Source organism: Pezoporus flaviventris, unplaced genomic scaffold (genome assembly GCF_033815535.1).
Source record: "Pezoporus flaviventris isolate CSIRO_AGI_PZ_B2104156 unplaced genomic scaffold, CSIRO_AGI_Pfla_v1 ptg000002l, whole genome shotgun sequence".
Classification (NCBI taxonomy): domain Eukaryota; kingdom Metazoa; phylum Chordata; class Aves; order Psittaciformes; family Psittacidae; genus Pezoporus; species Pezoporus flaviventris.
The window spans coordinates 25504597-25530965 of NW_026892550.1; the positions used below are offsets into that span (position 1 = coordinate 25504597).

General features: G+C 41.4%; 1 protein-coding gene across 1 annotated transcript in view; it reads right to left on the reverse strand.

Annotated features, from left to right (window-relative positions):
* The window catches only part of SCFD2 (sec1 family domain containing 2), a 190456-nt gene that overhangs the window by 98920 nt on the left and 65167 nt on the right, over nucleotides 1-26369 (reverse strand). The window contains exon 5 of the mRNA XM_061472727.1: nucleotides 7525-7774. Coding sequence (XP_061328711.1) covers nucleotides 7525-7774 — 250 coding nt within the window. The remainder of the gene's footprint in view (nucleotides 1-7524; nucleotides 7775-26369) is intronic.

Here is a 26369-nt window from a genome sequence, read left to right on the forward strand (position 1 = left end):
AGGGGGGTTGGAACTAGATGATCTTAAGGTCCTTTCCAACCCTAACAATTCTATGATTCTATGATTCTATGAAAACAATAACAGGAGGTCATCTTTCTTACACACACCCTCAGAAAGTCAGAGAGGGGTATTTTAAGTGTCTACAAAATCAGCTGGGGCAACAGAAAAAGAGGCTCCTGAACATCCAACTCCCATTTCACACTTGGTGACAAAATGGTCTGGGTTTCCTCTGGCTGCAGTAATACTGACTGCACTGTGGCAGGATGAAGCTACTTAGCTCTATCAACAGAGACAACATTTTCTTGCACAGTAGTGCGAGGTGTCCCTGCCCATGGCAGGGGGGTTGGAACTGGATGATCTTAAGGTCCTTTCCGGCTCTATGATTCTATGATTCTAACCGAGCCTTATCTGCATGCTAGCCTGAGAGAGCTCTGTGGGCAAGGACCACCTCCTCATGACTGAGGGAGACACAGGGAGCATGGCAGGAAGAGAAAGAAACACTGCCATTATCTGAGATTACTTTTCTCTTTACCATTTGATCGGAGCTATCCTACGAGAAAGATTTTCTTCTTTGGAGCATGTCCACGATGGTGGCAGCAGGCCTGAAGTTTGCACCGCCACATCACAGCAGCACGCACAGCTCCTGTCTACATCACAGGAGATTTAACTCTACACAAACCATACCCAGTGGCATTTCTGGTATTTGCCTTCATTATAGAGAAGCAATTATAACTTGCATGCTACAGGACAGAGCAGATTCCCCTAACAACACAGCCTGTAATTATGCACATTGAAAAGCCTAACCTGGTGAGAAGACTTCTTCCCAGTTCCAACAAGGGTGCAAAACTGTCTTGCTAACATTGGGCATGAAACAACCCTTCAGCATCAGGGACTAGAAGAATCAGTATTTCAGAGAGAAGCCTGTCTGGACATTCAAAACATTTCGCTATTTGATGTGTTGAGGTATTCCCCCACCCTCTGTAACCCACTCCGTGAACTTTTAATATAAACAGTTTAGCTTATTGTGCTGGTTTTGCCTGGGTAAGAGTTAATTTTCTTTATAGCAGCTGGTATGGGGCTCTGTTTTTGATTTGTGATAGAAACAGCACTGATAACACAGGGATGTTTCAGTTACTGCTGAGCAGTGCTTACACAGAGTCAAGGCTTTTTCTGCTCCTCACACCACCTCACAGCAAGTAGGCTGTGCAAACAGGGCGCACAAGGAGTTGGAAGGGGACACAGACAGGACAGCTGACCCCAACTGACCACAGGGATGTCCTGTACTATATGGCATCATGCTCAACATATAAAGCTGGAGGAAGAAGGAGGAAGGGGGGATGTTTGGAGTGATGGTGTTTGTCTTCCCAAGTATCCATTATGTGTGATGGAGCCGAGCTGTCCTGGAGATGGCTTAATACTTGCCTGTGATGGGAAGTGGTGAATTAATTCCTTGTTTTCCTGTGCTTCTGTGCGCGGCTTTTCCTTTCCCTGTTAAACTGTCTTCATCTCAACCCACGGGATTTCTCACTTTTACTCTTCCAATTGCATTCCCCATCCCAACGAGAGTGCTGGTGGTGACTGAATGGCTGCGTGGGACCCAGTTGCCAGCCAGAGTTAAACCACACCACCTACAAACCTTCACTCTGGTGAGGAGCTGATCCCTATCTACTAAATTTCCTGGCAGCCAAACTACCTGAGCTACACCTCCCCTCTGAAGCTGGGGAAGCCCTCTCCTACACAAGGTGGGTGGTAAATTCAATCCAGTCTAAAGGGGCTGAATTATAACCTCCACCAAGGACCTAATTTCATACCAACCTACCCATGATATAATCAGGTTTGGGAAATTATTGCTCCAAACAAGGGTAGAGGGAAGATTTAGATTAGACATTAGGAGGAAGTTCCTTACTGTGAGAGTGGTGAGGCACTGGCACAGGTTGCCCAGAGAAGCTGTGGCTGCCCCATCCCTGGCAGTGCTCAAGGACAGGTCGGACGGGGCTTTGCGCAATCTGGTCTACTGGAAGTTGTCTCTGCCCGTGGCAGTGGGTTGGAACTGGATGAGCTTTAAGGTCCCTTCCAACCCAAACCATTCTGTGGTTCTATGAAACCAGCAGTGAGGCCAAGACCACAAATAACAGCGAGTGTGTCTGTCCTCTAAGGAAACTGGCCATTCCCATCCAGTAACGACAATCCTGACTGCAAAATGGGGATTAACTTTAGCATTCATGATACTGAGGCCATGCTAGCAGTAAGGTAATGATACCTTCATTGGCACATAACTTCATTAGTGTGCAACTGCTCCTCCAAGAATCGTCTGCTGAGGACAATCAGAAGCAGACGCAGCCAAGACACCATGTGTCATACAGCAGAGCCGACACTTCAACACATGGAATTTAGAAAAAACAAGGAAAAGGTCCAGAAATCCCCTCTCTGATTAAAAAAATATCAGCTTTTAGAAGCTGATAAACAACAGGTCCTGGCACAAGAGGCTTCCTGCCACACCTATGCTTGAGAGGGTGCAACCGATACCTACAGCCCAACAAGCTGTACTGCATGTGGGTGGCGGGGCTGGTGGCCCCCCAGCCCGGCAGTGCCCGGGGCTGGCCTCCTGGCCTCCAGAGCACACCATGAAAGGCAGATATGCTCTACAGAGCTCCCACAGAGATCTGCAGATGAAAAAGAGCGAACGGCGCAGCTGAAAAAATAGATTTCTAATTGCTCTGCGGCTGTATGAGCATTACTTGTGCATACGTTTGCAGTTGTACACAGCTCTATGTGGACATTTACTAAACCAGATGAACTGATAAGATGATAAAATAAATGCAATATTGTACAGCTTCTTTTTTAACAGCTGCCAAAAGGACATCCCCCAGAAATGCTCCAAACTCAGCGTCCTGTTGAAAAGCATCATTTTCCATTATGTTTGGGTCTATTCTATTTCCCCTTCAATTTGCAACATTCTGCTGGAAACAGTGATGAAGAACACATGTCTGCGGTAAATTACACCCAGGAGAAATCTTGGAACTGTTACATTCTGTTTTATTACCCAAGGCATTAAGGTAATCTACCACAACACATATTATTGAACAGTTCCATCAAACACAACGCCACTAATATAGTTCCATATTATTATGCATGCAAAAAGAATTTATCATATTTCTTGAACCTCATTAGGTGATTCACGTGTTGCATTTTCATTTTAATTAACAGTTCCACAATATTTTCAGTGCTACAACAAAACTAGGTGCTACATAAATGCAGAATGTTATTACACAAGTGTTTCGGAAAACATATGTTCAGGCAACAATAAGGTTGAAAAGCCTAACACTCACCAGCCAGGAAACTGTGAGTGTTTACACTTCTTTCACAATATAAGCTTACACAAGTGCTGCATCTTAACGTATTCTGTAGGGGGCTGTAATCACCTACGCTACATGAGGGAAACCTAGTGTAGCCAACTGGATGGGTAGACTAACATCCCTGAGAATCGCTTTCCTTTCCACCACTGCAAATACTAATCCAGTTTCACCAAGTTACACTAAAACCCAAACACAGCATAAATACCCCCTGTGTACTGGTGAGCTGCATCTTTTGGGGGAGGTTTGCAGTAGTTCTGTGAGGTATCACTGGAGATCTCCTATAGGCTTAAACTCTGGCAAACATTATGAAGTTTACATTTAACAAGTATAATAGGTATAAAAGACACCTTATGTAGACACGGCTGTTACTTTGGCTGATGACTTGACCTCAAAGGTCAAGTTTTCTAAAGTTTTACAAGGCTTTTGCATTTTATTTCTCAAGTGACTCCATGGGAACAACAAATAAAACCAACAAAAAAATGTATGTCTGTCAAGACTACACACGTTCCATGCTTTGCAGAGAAGAGGAAAGCAAAAGGCTTAGGCAGCAGTTCAGAGCCACAACTCAGATATGGCTTTTGATTTCAATTTAAATAAACCAAATAGCCTTAGTAAAGTGTTAGGTCCAAACTAAAATGAAAACATCAGGCACCAGGTGTACCAGGAAGCAGAGCACAAAGTCCCCTCTGTTCAAAGAAAAGTAATCACTAATACTTGAACATGTAATTTAATGCCTTGCTTCTTCAAGTTCCAAAATGAGTCACACAAAGCTGAAAGCACCAGTCTACTTAATGAACTGCAATCTGAGAACCAGATAAAGTTACTTGCTGAGTATCGTATAGAAGGTCTCACTTACTTTATTAGCTTATTCATCACATGTAAGAGTAACTGAAGCTATATTGTTCTAGGTCTCTGTGGTGTTCAGTCCATACACAGCAGCCATGGCTCACAGAAATACACTATATAATCATGAAATTGAAGACTGTGCTACAATGCACACAAGAGTCAAATGATGGTTGCATGGGAAACGGAATTACTGGCATTTCTCAACTTTAAAATTCTTGGCTTTGCAGTCTACGTATTATTACTTCTATTATTACATCTTACGATGCCTTTTTAAAGGCATCAGTGAATTTTGCTATCTGTTGCCATAACCAAAGCTGCCCAGCCATGCTTCGCCAGTGGGGTTTGAAACTTCACTCTGCAGCTCTGCAGGTTAAGCTGCTTAGTAAAAGCAGATGTACTGCAGAATGGATATTGAAAATTCAGGAACTCAGGTCCCACATGGCAACCTGGAGGTGAAGAGTGAGACAGCAGGCAGTGCTGTGGAACCCACCGAGTAACTGGCATAGTTTTCTCTTCTGCCACATCCAATTTTACATTTTTCCTATCACTCACTTTGATGGAAAGCTGAAAATAAGAGTGTGAACATTTTGCTTTGGTCTCTCATGGATGAGAGTCCAAGAATTACTGAAACTTATTTTAGTCTAATTAACTTCTGTGGTGATCTGAGAGAAAAAAAGATTTTCTCTTGTTTCTGACTTACAGCAAGTAAAATAAGAGCAGAACATTGCAGGTCTAGACCATGATCTGTCCAGACCTGTGGCTGTTGCTAACTAGCAGGGCTGGGCTGACCATGTGGAACCAGGCCAACCTGTATCTGCTGAAAGGAATAGGTGGTCTGTAGTTCTGACAGAAGCAGAAGATGTCTCAGCATTATATCTGCTATTGTACAAAAGGGGAAACCAGTGCAGCCATCTATTCCCTTGACTTTTGCCCTGCTACAAAGAAAGTCCTCCTGCTGTGCCTTTGGAAAAAAAGTGCAGTTTCTCCTAGAGTTCTGACATGCTTTGCCTCTCAAGCACCAAGCAAGGAACCCAAGGTTCAGAGGGAAGGAGGATGCAGAACACAGGCCTGGCAAAATACAAGTCAAGGAAGAGTATGTCTAAGGCTGCTTATGTTTTCTGTCTTCCCAATTCAATGTACTGCAAATACAGCAAATTACAAATTCAGTGAATTCCACTAATGCTGAGAAAGCAGTCTGTGGGATGAATAAAGGCTTTAAAGCTACCTAAGAGTCATTCCTAGAAATTTCACTTTATACTTTCCTCCCCAAGACAATCCTTATTTCTGGTTGTGACAACAAGTTTTTGGGATTTTTTTCCTTCTTTTATGAATAAAAGAACTGTCATTCTAAATAAGATGTAAAAATAAAGAATGCTGATAAACTGAAAAAGTATGCAAGCAAGGAGAAATACTATCACATACTTGTGCTAAACACACAGATACAGCAATAAAAGGATCCAACGACTCTGGCTTTGTGTTATGCAGTTCACTTCATCGAGTAATAATGTGTTTGGTCTAAAACTACATGTACTGCATGTACTGGGTCTGGCTGAGATGGAGTCAAGTTTCTTCACAGCAGCTTGTATGGTGTCATACTTTGGATTTGTGGCTAAACCTGTGCTGATGACACATGAATGCTTTGGCTATTGCTGAACACTGCTTGTACAGTGTTGAGGCTTTCTCTTTTCCATAGTCAGACATCCCACATAATAGAGTGAGTACATATGTCTAAGGAGATGAAGTACTTCAGACATCCACCATGCTTCTAATAGTCTGCCCACTATGTAGAAAGACAGAAGCAATTTTATTTCATAAACTAAAGAATCTTTGTATGGAAATACCCATGCACTTGCTCATCTGCCAAGAAGTTGAGAACAAACACCCAGATCCTCACTTTTACTCGGGAAACATGCACACTGGAAATCAAGCATACAAGTATTTCATAAAATCTATAGAATTATTGACAGGTTATGGAATGTAAGAGAAGCACAATGTCTATTTTTATCTCCATCTGTGATTACAGCTACATAACCTCAGAGCATAAAGAGCAACAAGGGAAGCATCTGTGTACACAGGGATGAAGCTTCTTTTTGGTATTTGACTGAAGTTTTAGAAACTCCAAGTCTTCCTATAGTTACATTAGGCACAATGAAGAAGCAGTGATAAAACTGATTCAAAACACTGTCAATCACAGGAGAAAAGGCAAAATATAAAAATGGAGGTTTAGAAATGACTGCGCAGCATCCAGTAGAAAACATCACTGAAGCTGTGAGGGAAGCATCACAGAGTGGACCAAATGTGCAGCACGTATCAAAGAACAGGAGAGCAAAAGTCTACAAGAAGACTGGAACACTGTGGGCACCGTGGCCAGAACCATTAAAATAACAGCCCAGTGCAAATATGACTGAACATGTCCATTCCTACGTTAAGAGTCTCTTAACCATCAAGTATTTTACACTCAGTCACAGCAGACCGGCCAGACCACACCTGTATTTTAAAGCAGAAGCATCCACAGGGACCACCAGCAGCATTATTCCACTTCCCTTGAGACTCCTCACTAGGGCCCATTCTTGGCATAGGCTTTGGAATGGAAGCTCCTCACAGCAACTTGATGTATGTCCATATGTTCCCTACCTCAAAGAAGACCTGATCAATGACCTGCTCAATATTAGTAAATACTGAGAGAACAGACAGCATGAAGCAAGATCCCTTCTGCCATTCAGATACGTCCCCTTGAGCCATAGTTCATTCATTTGAACCGATACTTTTAACAGTTATTTTTTTCTAAAATGTGACACCAGCAGCAAGAGGTTAGGGCTTTCCTACGCTGTGAGTGCTCATCTGAAAAAAGGCTTAGCATGCTATTTTTAAAGACTAATGTTCGTGTTGTTTCAGCAAAAACTCGATGTTGGTTTTAGACACATTTCTTCTTTTATGCCAGACAGGCCAGCTCCTCATATTCACAAAGTCACTGTGGTTCACTGAACATGTTTCCAGAATTAATTTTGACTTCCCATGGTTAACTTTACACTGATCAATGAAAGAAACTGTGGAAAAGATTACCTTATGAAAACATGCAAACTTAGCCAACCTTTAACAAAAAGAACAACTTGTAGAGCTTTCATCAGACTCAGCACTCTTCAAGGACAGCCTGTCAGCATTTGGCATGTATGAACATAGGAGATGGAAGAAATCTACAGGAAATCCTTGTGCTTACTCATGTACTCTCAGCACCACAGATGAGTCAAGCTGCTTTTATATGTTTCTCCCAGTTCCCGCATTCCCAGCCATCCAACTTCTCACCACACAAGCAGAATCTTACCTGTTATTTTCTGCAACAAAGGAGACAGCTCTGGCTCATCACAGATGGACTTGACTAGGGCCGTCTTCACCTCCTCTTCAGCTGCATCCAACTCTTTTCCACTTTTGACTTCTCCAACCACAGAATACATGTACACAAGCAAGACAAGGAAGTCCTCACAGGTATAATCATCTTTCGTCCTCTCATTGAAAGGCTTGATCATTGGCAATAACTGGTTCAAAACACTGGGCATTTCTGACTCACCAATAGTCTGAAAAACAGAAGGAAGATTGTGTCATATTGCTCCTGTATTGCGTATCAGTTCGCATCAGACACACTCCTGCCTGCATCCGCAAGTTACTATTTCTCATGAGAGCAGTGCTTGTTTAATGAAACATCGTTCAATATTTGCATTCTCCTTTATCAGCACATGGTCGTGTGACTTATTTGCTGCTCAAGCAGTAAATCTGTTAGTTTCCTATGAGTTGTTTTTTTTTTCTAGAGACTCATGATAGCAGCACCTTAGCACTTGAAAAGCCTGATGATTAGATCTTGTACCAGTACGATGAGAGGACGGGAGCATCAGTCTCTGCAGTATGGGTAGAAAAGGTACAAAGCACAAGGTCAAATGCTTCCTCTAAGTCTCAGGCCTCCTCCTTGAGCCTGATTTTGTACTTGAGCAATGAGTTCAAAGCCCAGCTCCCTCTGACTTCAGTTGCTATTGTAAGCTCTCAGCACATCTGCAAACCTGACCCTACGCTTTCGGGTCAGAAACCAGAAAATTAGAAACAGAACCACCTGTGAAGCACGTGGTTTAAGAGAGGAGCTCTGGGACAGGGAAGCAGTCACAGACATGGCATACGCCCTGACTCTCTTCTCTGCCTCCTTCATAGCACACTCACCAGCTTCTTAGGCCACTTAACACAGGTCTTCCACACCAAATAAGCCTTCTTCGGCTCATTCCCACAGCACATAAGTGCTGCTAGGTGACTAAGGCAAAGGCCACATGGAAGTGGGGAGAAGTGAGGCTGAAAGACAATCATAATGTGTATACAAGGAGAGGAAGGCTGGCAGACAAGAGGGGGAAACTGAGAATATACTAGGATGTCCTAGGTCCTCAGGAGTTGAAATCTCATCTTTGTGGGAGAAGAGTCTGTACAGCTTTACTGTGGTTGTAAACAGGAGACTTCAAACATGAATCCCCTGAAGTGCCACACTGACACCCGCATCACGTAACACCAGGGCTAAGGTTTTCATCCACCCTGCAGGTCTCTGCCACTCGGGACAGCAGAGTGACTAATCATAGCAGCAAACTGCCACTCTCGCTGCACACACACCTACCTGCATAGGACATCTCCATTTCTACTAGAGATTTCTAGTCCACTAGTTTTCTACTTTGGGTTGGTTTGCAGCTCAGCAGTGGGATCAGGTGAGAAGAAGCAGGGCCATTGCAAGTCAAGCAGGAGGAACACTCTGCTGTGAAAACCTGGGCATTTCAGGTTCCATTGTGTATAGCAAAACACTGCATCTCTTATAATCCATAGAGTCAAGTCAGCAAACATGTATTCTTGATTGTTACTACAGTAACGTCAAACTGACTAGTCATGGTAAATAGGCACCACAGCCAATAATATATTCTTTAAAGAGATTCACAATAAGCAAAATACAAAACAAACAAACCAGGAAGAGGCCCAGGTTTACACAATAACAAAATCATGCAATTAGGTTAATCCCTGCTTTTAGTTGCACTTAGTTCTGAGTTTTTCTGTCATTTTTCTTCTGAAACCTGGGCAGGGATGTCAGAGTCTAACTTTGGGAAAATAGAAACTGAAAGTTTCATCTCCTGGCACACTCCACACAACATTTCACGGGGTCCTGGTTTTGGTTGATCTTCGTAGTTTTAGTTGTTCTTTGACAGTCTCAGAAACCAACACTTTTATACCAACACTGAGCTACTACAGATCTCAATCATAAAGAAAGCACAAATTACTCAACCTCACAAGAAACTTTTTTCCAGCCTGTGCGATATGAAACAACAGTTCTGCAGACTTTGGGCCCCACTCTCCTCCTGTCATACAAGTTTTGCCATGGACCCATCTTTCAGGGGACCTGAATGTGGTCATGTTATGTTCTATGTGAATACATACCTTGGAGAAGAATTTGCTAACTACCCATATGCAAAACCTAACAGTAAGTGCAACTGTGGACTTGAAGCAGTAAATTACAAATCTACAGCGGTCACAAGCATATGGGAGCGGAAAAGGAACATTTAGAAATCCAGGAGGGGCTGGCACCCAATGTGTATTTGGGCAGGGAACATTGTATCACATGCACAACAAGCCCGGGCGCTGCTCTGCCTGGACAGCAAATCTGTGGTGTTTGGCACTGGTCTGGCATATGCTGGCAGCTGAGCCACCCTCAAGAAAAGGCTGTTGGTTTCCAAATTTCAGCTCAGCCCTTCCTCAGTTCAGTATCACCTGCTCGCTTCCTGAAAAGTGACACAAACAAACTCTCATCTGCACATCAGGACAAGAAATATCAGACCATGGAAAAAAGACAAAACTTCAAGGAATTCACAGGTATGCAGCTACTGGGAAGAAGCCACCCACAGTGAATAAAAGCCTGATCAGTTCTAAAAATCTAAGAGCTGAACATTAACCTACATGTGGAATTATTCTTGAATAGATAGATGACAAACTTAAATCCATAGTAAACTGAGTTCACTTGTAATGAGAGGCAAGCCCTCCGCCACGTATTACTGAACATCATTTACCGTCGGCTGGCACACCATCCACTCCCCCCTCTCCTCCCAACACACAAATTCACTACTTCACCCCATCTTTAAATATCTCATGGCATGTTCTGCAGCACCAAAGATGAGTTCTTGAAAAACTCTATTTAGCATGCATACATTATACAAATGCACGGAGCACTGAGGATGCACAAGGACGTTTAAAATGGTAGGGTCAACTGCCTTGCTTGAGCTCCTGAACGTACACGTGTACAGCATCTCTGGCAAACTTTCAAACATACATGATAAAGAAAAAAACTGGGTTTAAACTTTCAGGATGATTTACTGTAGAGCAGGTTAAACTCAACAACTTACAGTAACAATTGCCACCTCTTATCTTCAAAGTAAAAATGAAAGGAAAAAAATTAAAGAGCTATAATAAACCGTTGACTGCAGAACACACATAGGGTCTTTCTGGGGTATGAACTTCTCTGGAATGTTTTTCCCTTATCTCTTGGGAAATGGCACTACAGAGGACTTCAAATGGAATTGCCAAGTTTCAGAGGCTGTTTTGTCCAAACAGGCCAATTGGACTGGAACTTGCATGAAAAAAAAGGGACTCACAGCTTCACTGCAGAGCACAGCTCCATAGGGAGCTGGGAAATTCGCCTCAAACAAAATCCACTGGCATATTGTCATTATCTGGCCACCTCCGATGATTTAGGGGCTCCCTGCACTGTATAACAATCAATCAATTACCCTGATTGAACAAACCTAAACCACAAGTTTTAAAAATGTAACTACCCATGACCCAAATTTCCTGCTGGCTGTGTTGGCCTCAGGTTAGCCCCATTTGTCTATCATCAAGGGAGCCAATAAAAATAATAAAAACAGGTCAATTCTGAGCTTTTCAAAGGCTGTATAAAAACATTAATGCTGCTTAATGCAGAGCCAGCTAAGGCCCAAGTGCTAACAACTTCTGCTTGCTCGCATTGTTTGGACGTTTTAATGTCCAAACAATATATTCCAACAATGTATGTCCATATATCCTTCAGAACCCAGGGAGAGTTTGTGATAGATTTTTGTTGTTTTCCATCTCTTTCCTCCACCCTCCTTAGTTATTTATTTTTAAAACTTAAACTGTGTAATAATTTACTGTCCCTGAGGGTAAGTGAACTGACGTCAGTTTGCTGGTTTTTGCAAAAGGCGCAGGTTTTGGCAGATGGGAGGACAGTGAAGAAAGCACAAAAAATCATTTTTGCAGTTTTTAAACACTGAAAATGATACTGTGCTTCAGAAGTGACATTTAAAGTGTGATTCAAAGGATCTACAGGAATTAAGAGGAAGTGTAATAAACTCAAGGAAAATTGTTCTGCATTTCTGCAAGAAGCATTATTTTCAGTATTAAATAAACCTGTAAGAATCTAAAGCCATATGTATCATTAGACATCTTTTGTACAAGAAAGAACAGAGTGCACTGGGGAGGAAGAGAAGAAGAGGGTCAGAGTTTACTTGAATTAACACGTGTCCCTGACAAAATTGAGATGAGAACTGAGCACTCTAATCCCTGTGCTTCCAACCCACTGTCCTCAACACATCATTTAAAATATTAAAGCAAAAATTAACTTCAAGCAAGCGGAATTTATTTTCTTTTAAAATCAAGGAGGAAGGAGGAGATAAATCTTTGGAGACTACTTCACTATGTAAATATTCTAGTGGCTTTCCGCTTAGGAAGCAAAACATGCTTAAATCCTTCAGAGGTCACATGAGTTAACAGAACTTTTTGGAACGGGAACACACAACTTTACAACAGTGAGGATTTTTACTGGGGAAAACAAAACTAAAAAACAACACCAAAACCCAGCTGCAGGTAAAACCAGCAAAAGGGTCAGTGGAAACTCACAAGCCCTTGGGCTACACAATGCTCCTGCACATGCACATTGCACATGCACAATCCACATGCACAATGATTTAGTTGTTTAACAGAAGTTTAATTGATAGCTTAGGTGGGAAAAGAGGGCTCACGAGTTGGGTAATAAGCAGCTTTCCAATGTTGCTCTTTTTCATTTGTCCTGCTTTACCTGGGTTTGACATCTTGTGTTTCATGATTCTTCCAGGCAGCCTATTAGTGTCGCTACCAGCCAGACAAAAGCAGAATACTGTAGCTGCTAAAAGTGACAATGGCACCAAAGGAGTATCTCATGGGTAGGCAAAACCCACTCAGACCCTTTGACAGCAACAGATCTCTGCAGCAATAGTCATCTTAGCAAAAATGCAAGGCGCTGCCAAGTTAAAGGAGGAATCTTAGCTGCCTGCAGTGCTCAGCTGCCCATAAATCAAATGCTGCAGTTCTGTTACACGCTATTTTACACTGTCTGGCCATCTGAGATTTGGGGTTGATTGCATGTAATTTCCATATGGGTAAGAAGATGTCTGTACTCCTTACTCTCAGCAGAACAATCATTTCATGTATTTAGTTTTTATTATGTGGCTTATGGGTGAGTAGTGATTTGACACAATAGATCAGTAAGTATGATCTCACCACGCAAATTATGTGGTAAATCATTCTGATTATTGACTTGGGAAGGTTTTGATAAAATGTACCTTCTCTTTGTCTTCTCTTTACATATATGTTGGGTAAGATTGAAGAATAATCGACCCAAAACACAACACAAAACCTGAATGTCTTCGAAGTGCTACACCCTTGCCATTATGAAACCCCTCAATATGTCAGTGTCAAAATATATAGCATCCAGTTATTCAGGCAGGCTATTTAAGAAGAGGATGAATTCATTTTGATAACTGAAGTCCACTGTCTGTGTACTTCCTTTTTCAGGAAGTGAGTCTGGATGTCAGAAAAGTTTTAGTCTCAAACTTATGTTTCCAGCTGAGGAAGGCTGACAAAGCCTAGTCTTGCAGGGGGAAGGAGCAAACTTTAGCCTTAGGGGAAAGCAGACAAAGCATCCAGCAAACTCACAACAGCTTGAGTGGAGGTGTGAGAAGCTGGTAGTAAATGGCCACTTCCAGTAAAAAAACACAAAAGTCTAAGTCATTAAAGGAGAAAGATCACATTGCATTTTGTTAGGGACCAGAACAGGTTTATGACTTGCCCCTCCCAATATCAAGAGACTTGCATCATCCTCTTTTTAAAGGCAGTGTCTGTCTATTTGCTTGATAGACAGATGATAAAGAAATCCACCAAGAATATGTGTATAAATAAAATAGCAGAGAACTAAACTGCTAGTGAGAGACACAGGAAACACTAAAAGCATCTAGGACTTGTCTCCCCTGTCATTAATCTTAATGACTCCACTTGTCATTAATTAAATATCCCTGTGGAACCAATTCTACCTCTTGTCCCCTTCTCTGCATTTATCACCCACTCTGAACATTGCCCCAGGAACTATATTCTCAAAACTGCAGAGACAATTTCCAGGCAGTCCTTGTAGACAGTCTTAAAATTCGACCGTAAACAAATAAAAAGAAAAAAGAAAAAGCTTTTTTTAAAGCTATTTTTAACCTGGCTCATGCTGTCAAAGACACAGATTCACATTCACCCTATGTGCACGCTCTCCCAATTGGCCTTCATTCTTGCCTTCTGCCCACCACAGCAGCCTCTTCCTTCTGTCCCTGCTGAAGTATTTCTGTGACTGTGCATTAAAACAAATCGTTTTGACCAGACTGGTTCTCTTCTTGGGTTTATTGCTTGGCCACAGAAGCACTTACATTAGCCATGAAAGCCAAGGATTGGACTGCTTCCTTCTGTAACAGAGCTGGCTTGAAGCCTACATGAACTAGAGCTTAAGGTTGCCAAGAGATACAAAAGAAAATTGCATAAATAATCACCTGCTTTTTGGATGACTTCTTCAATACACTGTCATATGGCCAGATTCTTAATTGGCGTCTATCAGTCAACACTACAGACATCAACAGTCCTTTGCCACTTTACACCTGCTCAATACCTGCCCAGGATGTTAGCACTTACTGCAAGACATAGTGAGGAGTCAAAGACAAGAAAAATTTACTTGCAACACAAAGCTTTTAAAAAGCACAATATTTGTAAGCTCTTCTGCTCAGAGGTTTTTTACACTTTTTTAAACATGTCTCTTACATAATTCCACAAACACACCACCGACACTTAACAGCTAATATGTGATAACAACAAAACTATTTCAAACAAGCAGTTCAAGCCCCATCTAAAACCAAAACAAGCAAAGTACAGAACAGTTCTTTCAGCCAATAACTCCCTAGCCCATGATTATGACCTAAGCAATTGGATGCCATCTAGAACCCACTGCCAAAGTAGTATGTTCCAGTATTTGTCTTTAACTTAACTTCTTAGGACATAAATTATATTTTGAACAACATAATCAGATTTCCTCTTACCACCTTTCTCCTGTCTTTACTGAGCACTTCCCATTTTCCATCATCTTGTAACTTCTCCCATTATTTTTATGTCTTGTATTACAAGACACGGATTCAGTTACTATGTCAGCACTGCAAGACTTACACATCCATTCTGAGAACATTTAAAGGCCATCACAAAAGTTTCTAATAAACCCAGTGATATCTAATCTTTCACAGTACAGAAATCACCTCATCCCTGTGAGTTATGCTGTCTGGTGATGTATCATTACATCATATTGTCCATTTTTTCCTTCTCCCTTTGGAAACCATGTAAGTGTACAGCTGTGTTTAAATATTTTAATGGGTTCATGGGGGCTCAGCAGCAACGGCATACCAAAAAAAAGGATATTTAATAAGTCTAGATTTTATTAGACAAAGCTCTGCAAGGATAAGGACAATTTTACTTAAATCACTGCATGTCTGACATAAGAGACTCATCAGCAAGTTAGAAAGGGAGTACTTCCAACCTACTCAGTCAAAAGCTTTTAGCTGTGATGACTTCTACAGATGTGCTTGGTAAAAACATGAATCAGCACAGCAAAAATGGTGTCCGAAGCATGAAAAAGGAGTACAGCCACAGTCAAAACATGTATCAGAGAAAGATCTTGGTGGTATGTGTATCAGTATTTTTTTGTGTGTGGTTTTTGGAGGTTGTTTGTTTGCTTTTATGAGCCATGGAATATTGGGAAAACTGACAGAAGATGGCAGGAGTTCAAAACTTAAAAAAAGGTTATGGGGATAACATAATATCCTGGGAGGTTAAAACTCACATGGGTTTTGGGGAGAACAATGGGAAAGCATTCAGTCACTACAAAGCCAAGGATAAGAATCCACAGGGACAGAAAACAAATATAAGGGGTATAAATCAAGAAAAATATAGCACAACCAAATCAGTCATTAAATAGTGAAGACCATTTCTGCAGAAGGAGGGGATTCTATGCCGGGAGCTGGTTACTGAAAAAGATTTGACAGATGCTCTGGACAAAGAAAAGGACACGAATCCCTGCTTACATCAATAGCTATAACCCTTCAGGTTGGAAGAACAGACAACTCAGGTGTGGTAAAAGGTCTAAAAAGTCACGCATGAACTAGAGAAGGCTCACTCTCCTTTCCAACACAAGAACTAAGGGGCAATAAACCTGTTTAAAAAGCAAATCAAATGGAGGTAGTTCTCCATGCAATTTGCTCAGATGTGGAACTCCTTGCCAAAGGCTGTTGTGTTGCTAAATTCTTGCTTGGGTTCATAAAGATGATGGGAAAAATCATAAGGGAAAAAATTTCCATCAAATATTAGTAAATACACAGAAACCACATCTGTTCTAGAACTCAGAAGGGTCAGAGCTGGGAGAGTATCATATAACCTTGTCCTCTTCATCTTCTGCAGGCAGCTGCTTTTGTGGATGGATAGAAAAAGTAAACTAGCTCAGCTACATTTTTGATCCAATCCAGAATGGACATATTTACCTCAAAGCCATGGCAAAAGGACCAAAATAACTACAAAATACATTACCTAGGGGAAAGAAGTAAGGGAGAGGGATTATTACAGTATGTGGCACTATCAGGTTTAAATATATTGTGCTCAGTTCCAGTGTCCACATTTCTAAGAGGCTATGGAAAACCACAGATACTGTTGGAGAGAGTTACAAAACAACTGAACGAGTAAATTTTATCAGAATGAAAGGCAGTTGGCATATCAAAAGGAAGAATAACAGTTTATGTATGTCTCTTCAGACAGAAGAAATTTTCAGAGTACAATGTACTCAAGAAAGGCACGGGAGAAAAGAGGGAAGTTGAAACTGATTTTTCCAATTCTTAAGTTAGAGGAGGTGTACTCAGTGGTGTGCGTGTTTCAGAAAGACTTTGGAGGGTGAAAGAACAGAAAACAAGCAGAAAGCACAAAGTCAGCTGTCTCACGCAATAAACCACTATGCATAAAATGCACCTGGTGAATAAAACCATAAACTCTTTGGCACAGTGCTTAATTGCAGTGAAAAGAATTGTGAACTGCAAAGGAAAAATACGTTAGAAATAGAAGACGGGATAAAGGTAATACGCACTGAAATACTGGACATGCTGTGAGGGCTGGCACACAGCAGTAAGTTATAAAAGAAGACTGACAGTTAAAACAACCAAATCTTGTGCCTTTTCCTCCACATTCTTGCCTTTTGAGGCACCTCTTCTCTCTCAGCCCTTTGTTCTATGCATCATCCTTCACTCCTACGCCAGTCTAACACCAGATGTTCCAGAAACTCCTCAGGGCTGGAGGGAAACCTCCAGACTTTTGGTGTTGGGTCAGTCCATGGTGCACACTGGTACCAGAAACGAAAAAAATGAGATGGCCTAGGACAAGGGTAAAATGGGAAAACAACTCCTAATGGGTGAAAAACAAAAGGAGTTTGAAGGCCACATAACTGCCTGGGTTCATTTGAAAGAAATTTGTTTTCTTAATGCTGTTGCTTCTTGTGTTTAAGTGTGTTACCTCAAGCTTCTAATATCATCAAACTTTCAATAACAAATCCAGTCAACTTCTGCCCCTGGAAGTTTGATATTAACAGACAATCAGGACATCTATCATACACTGTCACATGCACCAATGCCAGTTTGTGACAAGCATCCTACAAGTCATATTCCAACTAAGTTAGGGCCAAACATATGCCTGATAGCTTTTAAGTGATGCTTAGAGATTATACTAGTACATAAGATATACTGAATGAGGGTACTGTTTTGACCAAAACACACCCCATTTCCCAGTATCCTTGAGACCCAATTTTCTGTTGACAATTTCAATGAAAATGGATGCAGATCTAAGCAAAGCAGAATTCTCTTTTCCTACCCCTTTTCTTTTGCTTTTCTTAAAGAAAAGACCAACAAACTTACTGAGAATCTACCATAAAGATACACATACCTGCCAGAAACTGTTGGAATTTACCAAAATACTAGGAATTGAAACTCTGAAGAGTCAAGAAACTTGAAAGCCATGTAAAACATCAACTTGTATGAGATGGTCTTATAAATCAGATCCAGATCCAGCATCTGAATTACATGACCACCTCATACGGATGGATCACGGTACTGCATTTTACAAACACAAATTTAAACGGTAGCTAACTTGGAAATGTTTTGCCATGTCTTTAAAATGTTTTATACTTTGATACACAGATATAGAAAGACATAATATATGACATAAACCACAAAGCAAAAATATATGGACATGGGAGGCTCGCATAGGAGAAGATCCCACTGCTCTGCCCACAGTCCTGGCTGGAACCACAGGAAGGAGACAGAACGGCAACACAAAGACATGCGAAGGCAGATTATCAGTCCGCTGCAGAGCACCGCAGCTGTTAATCAGTACAGTAAATGTTATCACAATAGAGTACTGACATTTCTAGCCCTTGTACAAGGCTCACCATGCTTTAAACAGGATTCAGGCTTTCACGGTGATTAAAGGCAGATGTCACACGCATGAGTATGTTTGTAACTTATGAGCCCCTCATTCATTTTTGAGCATGGAAGGAATCTTTCATTGATAGGACATCTTTGCATGAGAATGCTCGCTGTGGCACGATCTGCACAAGGAAGAACATTTTCCTTCCCTTTTCCAGCTTAGGAAGAATAAAACAAGCGTAATTATACAACTATATCTCAATTCATCCTATGGAATGTATCAAGTTAAAACCTTAAGTTTTCTGTCCAGTTTTCCACTGCCATTAAAAATTAATCAGAACGTACCACCTTTAGGAGAGCAGTGGATAGGAGAAACAACAGTGATACTTCAAAGTAAAGAATGGTTTTTTTTTTCCCTACAAATGTGCTAGAACTGCAGCTGCATTGACTTCTCATCATATTTCTAATATAAAGCAAAAAGTGAAACACAGGCATAGGCAAAATGACAATTATTTTTCCACTGTGGTAGTGCTAAAGTGAAAAACTTTTGAAATCCCATTCTTTTAATCTTCCCATTCCATCCTGGATTCTTTCTGCTCTAAAAGCTAATAGCTCTCTCTTCAAGTATAGTGTAATTTGATTGTCTACGAGCTGATCCTTCAGCTCCTTAACTGAACTCTCGATGCTGGTATTCCCAATCAGTGAACACATTCACACCCTGTGTTGGGCATGCTTGTGCATGGGTGTATGACCTTTTAGCACACCAGTTATTAGAAAGTATATACCGAACACCTGCTTGTCAGTCACGATGCTCCATGCCCCGTGGCGCACGTGCCCTTTCCACAGTTGGCATGCAGCAAGTCCTCTCCTCTTTTGGCTCCCCTCATTTCCCCATGGGGCCAGGCCATGCTGGGTGGCACTGGCAGTGCATTTGCAGTTGGCTCCTTGCTGTGGATGGAGAAAGCATGGGGCTGTTTTCCTGCCACCAGCTGCAAGGGCCATGAGAGGGCACGGCTGCTGCCAGGGATTGCTCCTGCCATACTTCCTCCTGCCCTTTTTGTTCAGCACAAGCTACAACTAGAAAAACAATCCTTGCTTTCTGTCCCCCTGGGATTTCCCTCCCACTCAGCCGAACGCCTGAGTCAGCATAACTATCCCTCATGATATCACATTTGTGCACAGGGAGCCGACATAAGCACAGGACATCTGGTCCCAATATCTAAAAACACTTCAATCATGCATGTCATTCCAAACATTTAAGGAACTTCAGAAGTTTTCTGTTACTTTCATATATATTTCCTAGTTGCTTTGAGCAGAAAGGATTCCTTATGTTCAAATTTCACTCTGAAGATCTGGGAAAATGCATATTCTATCTCATTTTAGCTAGAAAGAAAACCCCAGCCTTAAACACAAGCCCAGACATGACTTAAACTACCTTTATATTAACTTTTCTAATTTTTTTTTTCAATTATTCCAGGAGAATATCAAAAAGTGCTGAGTTGTAACACTTACAATTCGGACCTCAATAAAAGGCAAAGAAAGGGTGGTTGTATGCCCCCCAAAAACCCCCACAAAACAAATCCAACAAACACCACCCCCGCTCCGCTCCCAATTTCAGTTCTATATGCTATATGGTGGAAGTACCAAGGTGTTTTCTACTTCTCCATTGTGATTTTGGTAGGAAAACAAGGAGGCATGGCCCAGTGACTAGGCACCACACTGGGATTCTGGAGTCTGATGCTGATCTCCATGTCCAACTGCGAGCTTCTCACTTTTCACCACCCATAAGCAGCAGTAGCTTCCTCACACTACAAGCATTAATTTAGGTGCTCTGATAGTCTGACACTGAGTCCCAGGTATAAGTAGTAACATTCAATGCAGCAAATAATTCACTTTGCAGCGCCCACATACACTGCAAATCACAGCACAGTGAGCAGAGGCATGCTCTGAGCCCAGTGCAACCTACTGAGTTTGAGTATCAGCAGTGGTCAAGCTGCCACAGGATGGAGCTCAGTATTAACTGGCTTCTTTTTAAAAGCCAGCATGGGTATGTCTACCTTACAGTCTCTTTTACACAGCTCTTGCAAGAGAGAAAATACAGCACTTTGATATAATTTCTATTCTTATCTGGCTCCACACACCTCAGGGTGGGAATGCTTCTAGTCTCTACCGTACATGGCTTCTACTGCAGCACCTGCATACCACTATAGGAGCAGAAAAAGACTAATTTTTTTTGGCAACTACTAGAAAATTCTTCACACACACACACACACACACACACACACAGAGCACAGAAAGCTCCTGCTTTCCTAACAAGCCATCTGTCAATCTGCTCTCAGGACATGAGAATCAGGTATTTGAGGCATAAGTGATATTCCATATGGAGACACCACGGCAGCAAAAAAAATAAGAGGTATGAGAAACCATTGTTTAAATGAGAGAATCCAGAGGATCTTGGTTATATGTTACAACTCACAAAATACTTCAAGTCATTTATCTAAGACTTGGCTCCTACTTTGGAAGGCAGACTAGTATTACAGAGGTCTTTTGGACACTGTTTATTAGCATCAAAATGAAATATGAAAAGCACTTTCTGTTAAATCCAGGATCTGGACATCTCTCATAATATATACCCTAAATAAACCAAGTCAAATAGTATTGCAACAGCAAGAGATGAAATTCTGAGTTAATACTGAAAGTAAAAATAGGGCGGTTTACTGCACTAATGTATATTTAATCCTTCTAAAAATAAACTTTTAAAATAACATCATCACAATTAAGTTACTCCCAAATGTTACAACCACAGAATCATAGAATCATAGAATGGTTAGGGCTGGAAAGGACCTTAAGATCATCCAGTTCCAACCCCCTGCCATAGTCAGGGACACCCCTCACTAGACCCTGTCACCCAAGACTCTGTTCAACCTTGCCTTGAACACTGCCAGGGATGGAGCATTTACCTCAAGTAAGCAAGTAGCAACTCCAGCCATCAGCTGGGACCCTCGCATCCCAGAGTACTTTTTAGTTTTCCTGAAGCAAACATTCCAACCCTCCCAGCAGACAGTACTGCAGGCCGTAGCAAGGATCACAAAACCCACAGAATTTCTATGCTACTGTTTAAGACCAGCAGCATTCTCCAGGGAAGGGGGGTGAGAGGCGATAAATCCAGACACAGTTGTTTGCTCTTTAAAACTTCACTTTTTCTTTAATAACCACCACAGAAAACCTAAACCAGTCTCAGGACAAGCTTCTCTCCTGCCTCCAAATCATTTCCCCCCGCCACCTCAGCCAACACCACTTCTGTCAGATGCCAGCAAATTACCGGTTGGTGGTCTCACTGTTCTACCCTCAGCCATTATTTTAATTAGTGAGAGCATTGAGAAAAGATTAGTGTACAAATATTGGCGAATCTTCAAACAAGAGGACATGCTGTCCATTTTATTCGCAGTGAAAAGCTCTTAAAGAGATTTCGATAAAGATTTGCCTCCTGCTTGCAGCCCACATTTGTAATGTTTATATAAGTGGGGGATATAAATCTTTTTCAAATGAACCCCACAGTTTTTAAACCAGCCTTGTTATAAACTGCCTGTTTCCGTTTTGCCTGCCTAAGCAAGCAATGCAGAGCCTGCTCAGGATAGACTGGAACTAATTTAATGTGCTCCAGGTTTAATCCCCATCCTCCCAGCTTTTACTGGCAGATTTTACACAGAGGACTACTGCTGACTTTAACAATGATTCATGTGATAAGTGGGGTTTGATTTGTTTTTCCACATCAGAAAACACGCAACAGAAATGCCACCAAAAATCATTTTAATAAAACACGACCGAGTCAGAGCCAGATTTAAAACAATAATTAACCTTTGTTACACGAACTGCTTCTCTGCGCTCTGCGGCACTTTGAGTTTATTAAGGTGAATTACTAGCCTGTTTTATGCAAAAGAAAGAAGTCTGCAGACCTCTACATCTGGTTTGGGAGGAAGCTAGCGCTCGCTCCGGACATCTACATGCCGCATCGCGGGACGTGCGCGTGTCATTAACGACGCAAAAGAGCGGGACAAACAAAAATCACCGGCCACGGCCCAGCTTCACGTCTCACCCTCCGGCAGGACTTGAAACCAGGATCAGCTACGGGGTGCCCCCGGTGCCCCGCTCGGGCTGCGGCGGCGGGTCCGCGTCCCGGCAGATGGCAGTGTGGGAGCGCTGCTGGGAGCAGAGCTGCCTCCTGGAAAGCGATCCAGGCTGAGCTTCACCTTTCTGTAGCAATTACTCCAACATGCCGAGAATTACTGGTGCAGACATGCTGCTTTCCCTTCTTTTCATTTTTTACATTTATTACTTTCACAATTTTTAATTTATTTATTTTTGGGTTTGTTTTGTTTTGTTTGTTTTTTTAATTTGCAGGAGGAGAACACATTCATGAACAAAGAACACTGCACAAGGGACAGCGCTTACAGAAGTAACAGCCACACATTTCTGCAAAACGTAGCTGAAATACTGATGCAGAGACTGCACAGATACTACTTTTGCAATCGCCTTCTCCTGTACCAAATTCCTTTCTCATTTACATAAACCAGATGCTTCTCTGACAAACCAAATTCCTCAAAGAAAACACGTAAGTTGCCATATACTTCATGTTTGAAATTAAAGATGATGTGAATATATGGCACACATCTTCCATTAGCCACTATGGCAAACACACACGTTAAGTGCAAGTTTTCTTCTATTTAGCAGAACTTTTGTGAGGGCTTAGGTGATCCTTGGCAGAAGTGTTAGAAAAGGAAAATGAAGCTACTTTGGTTGTATTTACGGCTTTCCAATGGTTTTCAGTCCCTCTGGGGAAGCCAGCTAGATTCTTTGCTAGCTCTTGACTCTCAAAGGAGCCCACTGAGTGGACAGACATTCCAAAAACAGTGTTCAATATTCCTCATCCCTGCAGGAGAACTGGCTCCTGGAATCTTTCTTCCCAGTACCTGGCTCCTGGAGGATTACAAGAACAGGAAGAATGATTATTTTACTGTTTTAGCATCATTTAAAACTTGCATCATTTTGGTACACGTGGATAAAGTGAAGGACATGGGGAATATGTATTTGCTGTTACCAAGAGAAGAAACTGTAATCATAAAATTTTTCCAAAATCTCTCAGTTGCCCCTAATTCTCACTGCTTCTACCAAAAACCAGCTTGCTAAATTTCTAGATTACTACATTACATTTAATCTGAAAGGCCAAATTCATGGAAGATGCCTGAAGGTTACTCACCTAACCTTCCAGAACACACCCTTATCTGTCAATACTTCTGAATGCAAGGATCTACCAACTTTTGGTGTGGAGCTATTAAAAACATGGTAAGAAGGGCATATCCTTATCTTGAATGGCACAGAGCAATAGAGAATTCACAGTAAGAGCAAAATATTCAGCCTAAGAATAACTAGAAGGTGACTGAACAACACCAACCAACCAACCAGTGGTAACCAAAACATAGAAAAGAGTGAGGGTGAGTTATAAAAGCCAGTATTTCATGCCATTCTCTGCACAGAGGGCAAGGATAGCCATGAAATGTAGAATGGTCTGAAGCTGCAGCTACACATACAGAAACCACACAGCAAAGGCAACTTTATTAATAGCAATGGCAAAACAATGAGAAGTAATTTCTTTGAGAAGTTTTTGAGACTACTCAGATGTCCAAACTTGCTCTGTGCCTTGAGATCAAGGTATCAATGTGATTTGCAAGAGCTGACCTAGCTTTGAGCAGATCTCCTCAGAAACAGTACAGTTATTTTCTTTTCAGCACAGGTTAACAGATACTGAGCCACCTGCAAAATAACCAAGAACTGCTCCTAAAGGACCTCTGCACTATTTCTCATCTATGAGTTAGGTCATGTGTTTCACCGGCCACCAATCTCAACTAAAAATACCAGGAACTTAGAAGACAAGGTTATTAAATATCAATGTTCAACCACTTGAGAAACTTATGTGGCAACTTTAGTAAAGTGAAATTGGAATGGAATACCCCAGAACGACACGTTGTACTTAACCTTTTCAACTGGTCCTTTCAGAGGGACACCAGGACCCTAGAAGAGCTGTATGGCCCTAGCACATGGTAGCCGTGTTTCCCTCTCCCCATAGCAGCAAGGCACTGCCACAAAGCCCACAGTTCTCACATCCAAACACTGACTGCTGGGAAACAGCAAACACAGACTACTGTCAAAGCCTCCATGTCCGCAAAATCTACACTGTACTTAAGTCAAAATCCTCTGTACTTAAGTCCCCACTTTCTGGCAAGAATGATTACATGAACATGATCACATATGAAAGGATAAACATCTGTCCACACACTGAGCCTCCTGCCAACAGTCAGAAAAACTGACATATGTAACTGGGGGAAAAAAAAAAGTTGAAGTACTATTTTAGCTGCATCCCTCCCGTACTGTAAGCCTTCGAAAGACATTCCTTAAAAATCACAAGTTTTCAACTTACAAAGTTGTCTCCACATAAAATAACACAGCATCAGTCATACATGGACAGAAATTTAACTCAGTCTAGAACATCTTTCGCCCCAAATCTTATTATGCAAGTGAGTAAATAAACAGCATGGCTGGTCCATTTCAATGCCACATAGCCAGAGCAATTCCAAGTCGGCATTCACGCTTTTCTTTTTTTTTTTTTAATTAAAGGAAAAAAATGAATCCCTCACAGTATCTATTGAGAAGATCACTCATGCAGTTTGTTCCCAACACTCATCAGTAATACATGCTAATTTCCAGCAGAGGTTCACTTTACACATCTGATATCACTGGGGATGGCTGAACCCAGGCCCACAGCTACATAATTAAATTCAGTGTTTCCATCTTAGAGCAAAGACCAGATTGACAGCACAGTGAAGCAAAAGCCCTTATCTACACAACTGATAAAGTAAGTATGCAAAAGCTCAAGAGGTTAGGGGATAGCCCAACCTCCCCCTCCCTCCTCAATCTCTGCCAATTTGGCACCAATTAGACCCCTAAGAACCAGATTCATATTCTCAGCTTACTTCATACTTCAACAGCTACAAATGTATCAGTGCCTTTAACCCAATGATACAAAACTGCAAGATTTCCTTGCTTGTTGTCTGTTAAAAAAACAAGTGTCAAACTGATTCTTCCAACCACGTCTTGATGTTTCTCAAATAACTGGTAATGATCACTGCCTGACTGCAACATTCATGACACCCTGCATTACCTTTTAAATAAACATGGCGTTCGCCAGCTCCAAAACTGACTTCACAGCCTCAGGACTTCATACTGTTGGTGGAATTCTAGTGTTATTTCTACCAGGTCTCCAACTTTCCAGAACTTGACTTTTACATTTAAAGTTATCAGCTCATGAAGAACAAACCTCTCCTTCAACAGATATTATACAGAAACAGTGTAAAAATTCATCATGCAAAATACAAACAGCTGTAAAAATTAAAGTATCAATTTTCGTGACAATACATAACTGCTCCCCAGAGTGTGTATTTTGTTCATAATAAGCTGTAGATGTATGAAGAACTGAAATAGAAACTTCACATATTTTTCTCAGGAAGTTTTTCCCCAGCAGATTTTTGTCAGAATGTCTCTCCTGGTCTGTGTAACACCCTTTGCTTCTCAGTGTTCCATGCCTGCTACATAATTCAGCTGGTAGACCGGTGAATTATGAGGTTATGAATAACATGAGGTTCAGTATTTATATGAAGACTAGGTTGAAAATGGGATTATTTTTTTTTTGAAGAAATGCAAACCCACTTTGCTTCTCAACAAAAAAACAGAAGCACATGCTGAAATAGATGGGGAAGGATACGGGATAACATCTACCACCAGTGAAGAGCACTTGGAAGTTGTGCATTGGGTGGGGAAAAGTTGGGAAGGGCAGCAATCAGAAATGTTTTGGAAGAAGAAAACATTTTTTTGGGGTGAAAGTTAATTTTTTCTTTGCCAATCACAATTTAAGTTAAATTCCAGTTTATTTTTCCTCATTTGGTTTATGATCTCATCTAGTCATCAAGGATGATTGATGATGTTTTAGGATTTGGGCCTTTGCCAGTTGCAAGTAAAAGGGAATTATTTATTTTTCTTCAGCACTATACTGCTGCCATTAACTGTATCCCACCCCTTTTTGTTTACAGCCTGTCACTGAAGCCACAGCTTTATTTTAATGTGGTGTAAGCTCTTGTCTGGGACTGATGTGTAAGTGATCTTGCAGAAGTCTTGCACAATGAGCATCACTTTGCACAGAAAGCATGCAACCTTTACTTCTGAAATGAACCCTACCACCACTCCAGACAAGGTTCTCTACTCCCATTTAAATACAGTCTTAAAAGCCATA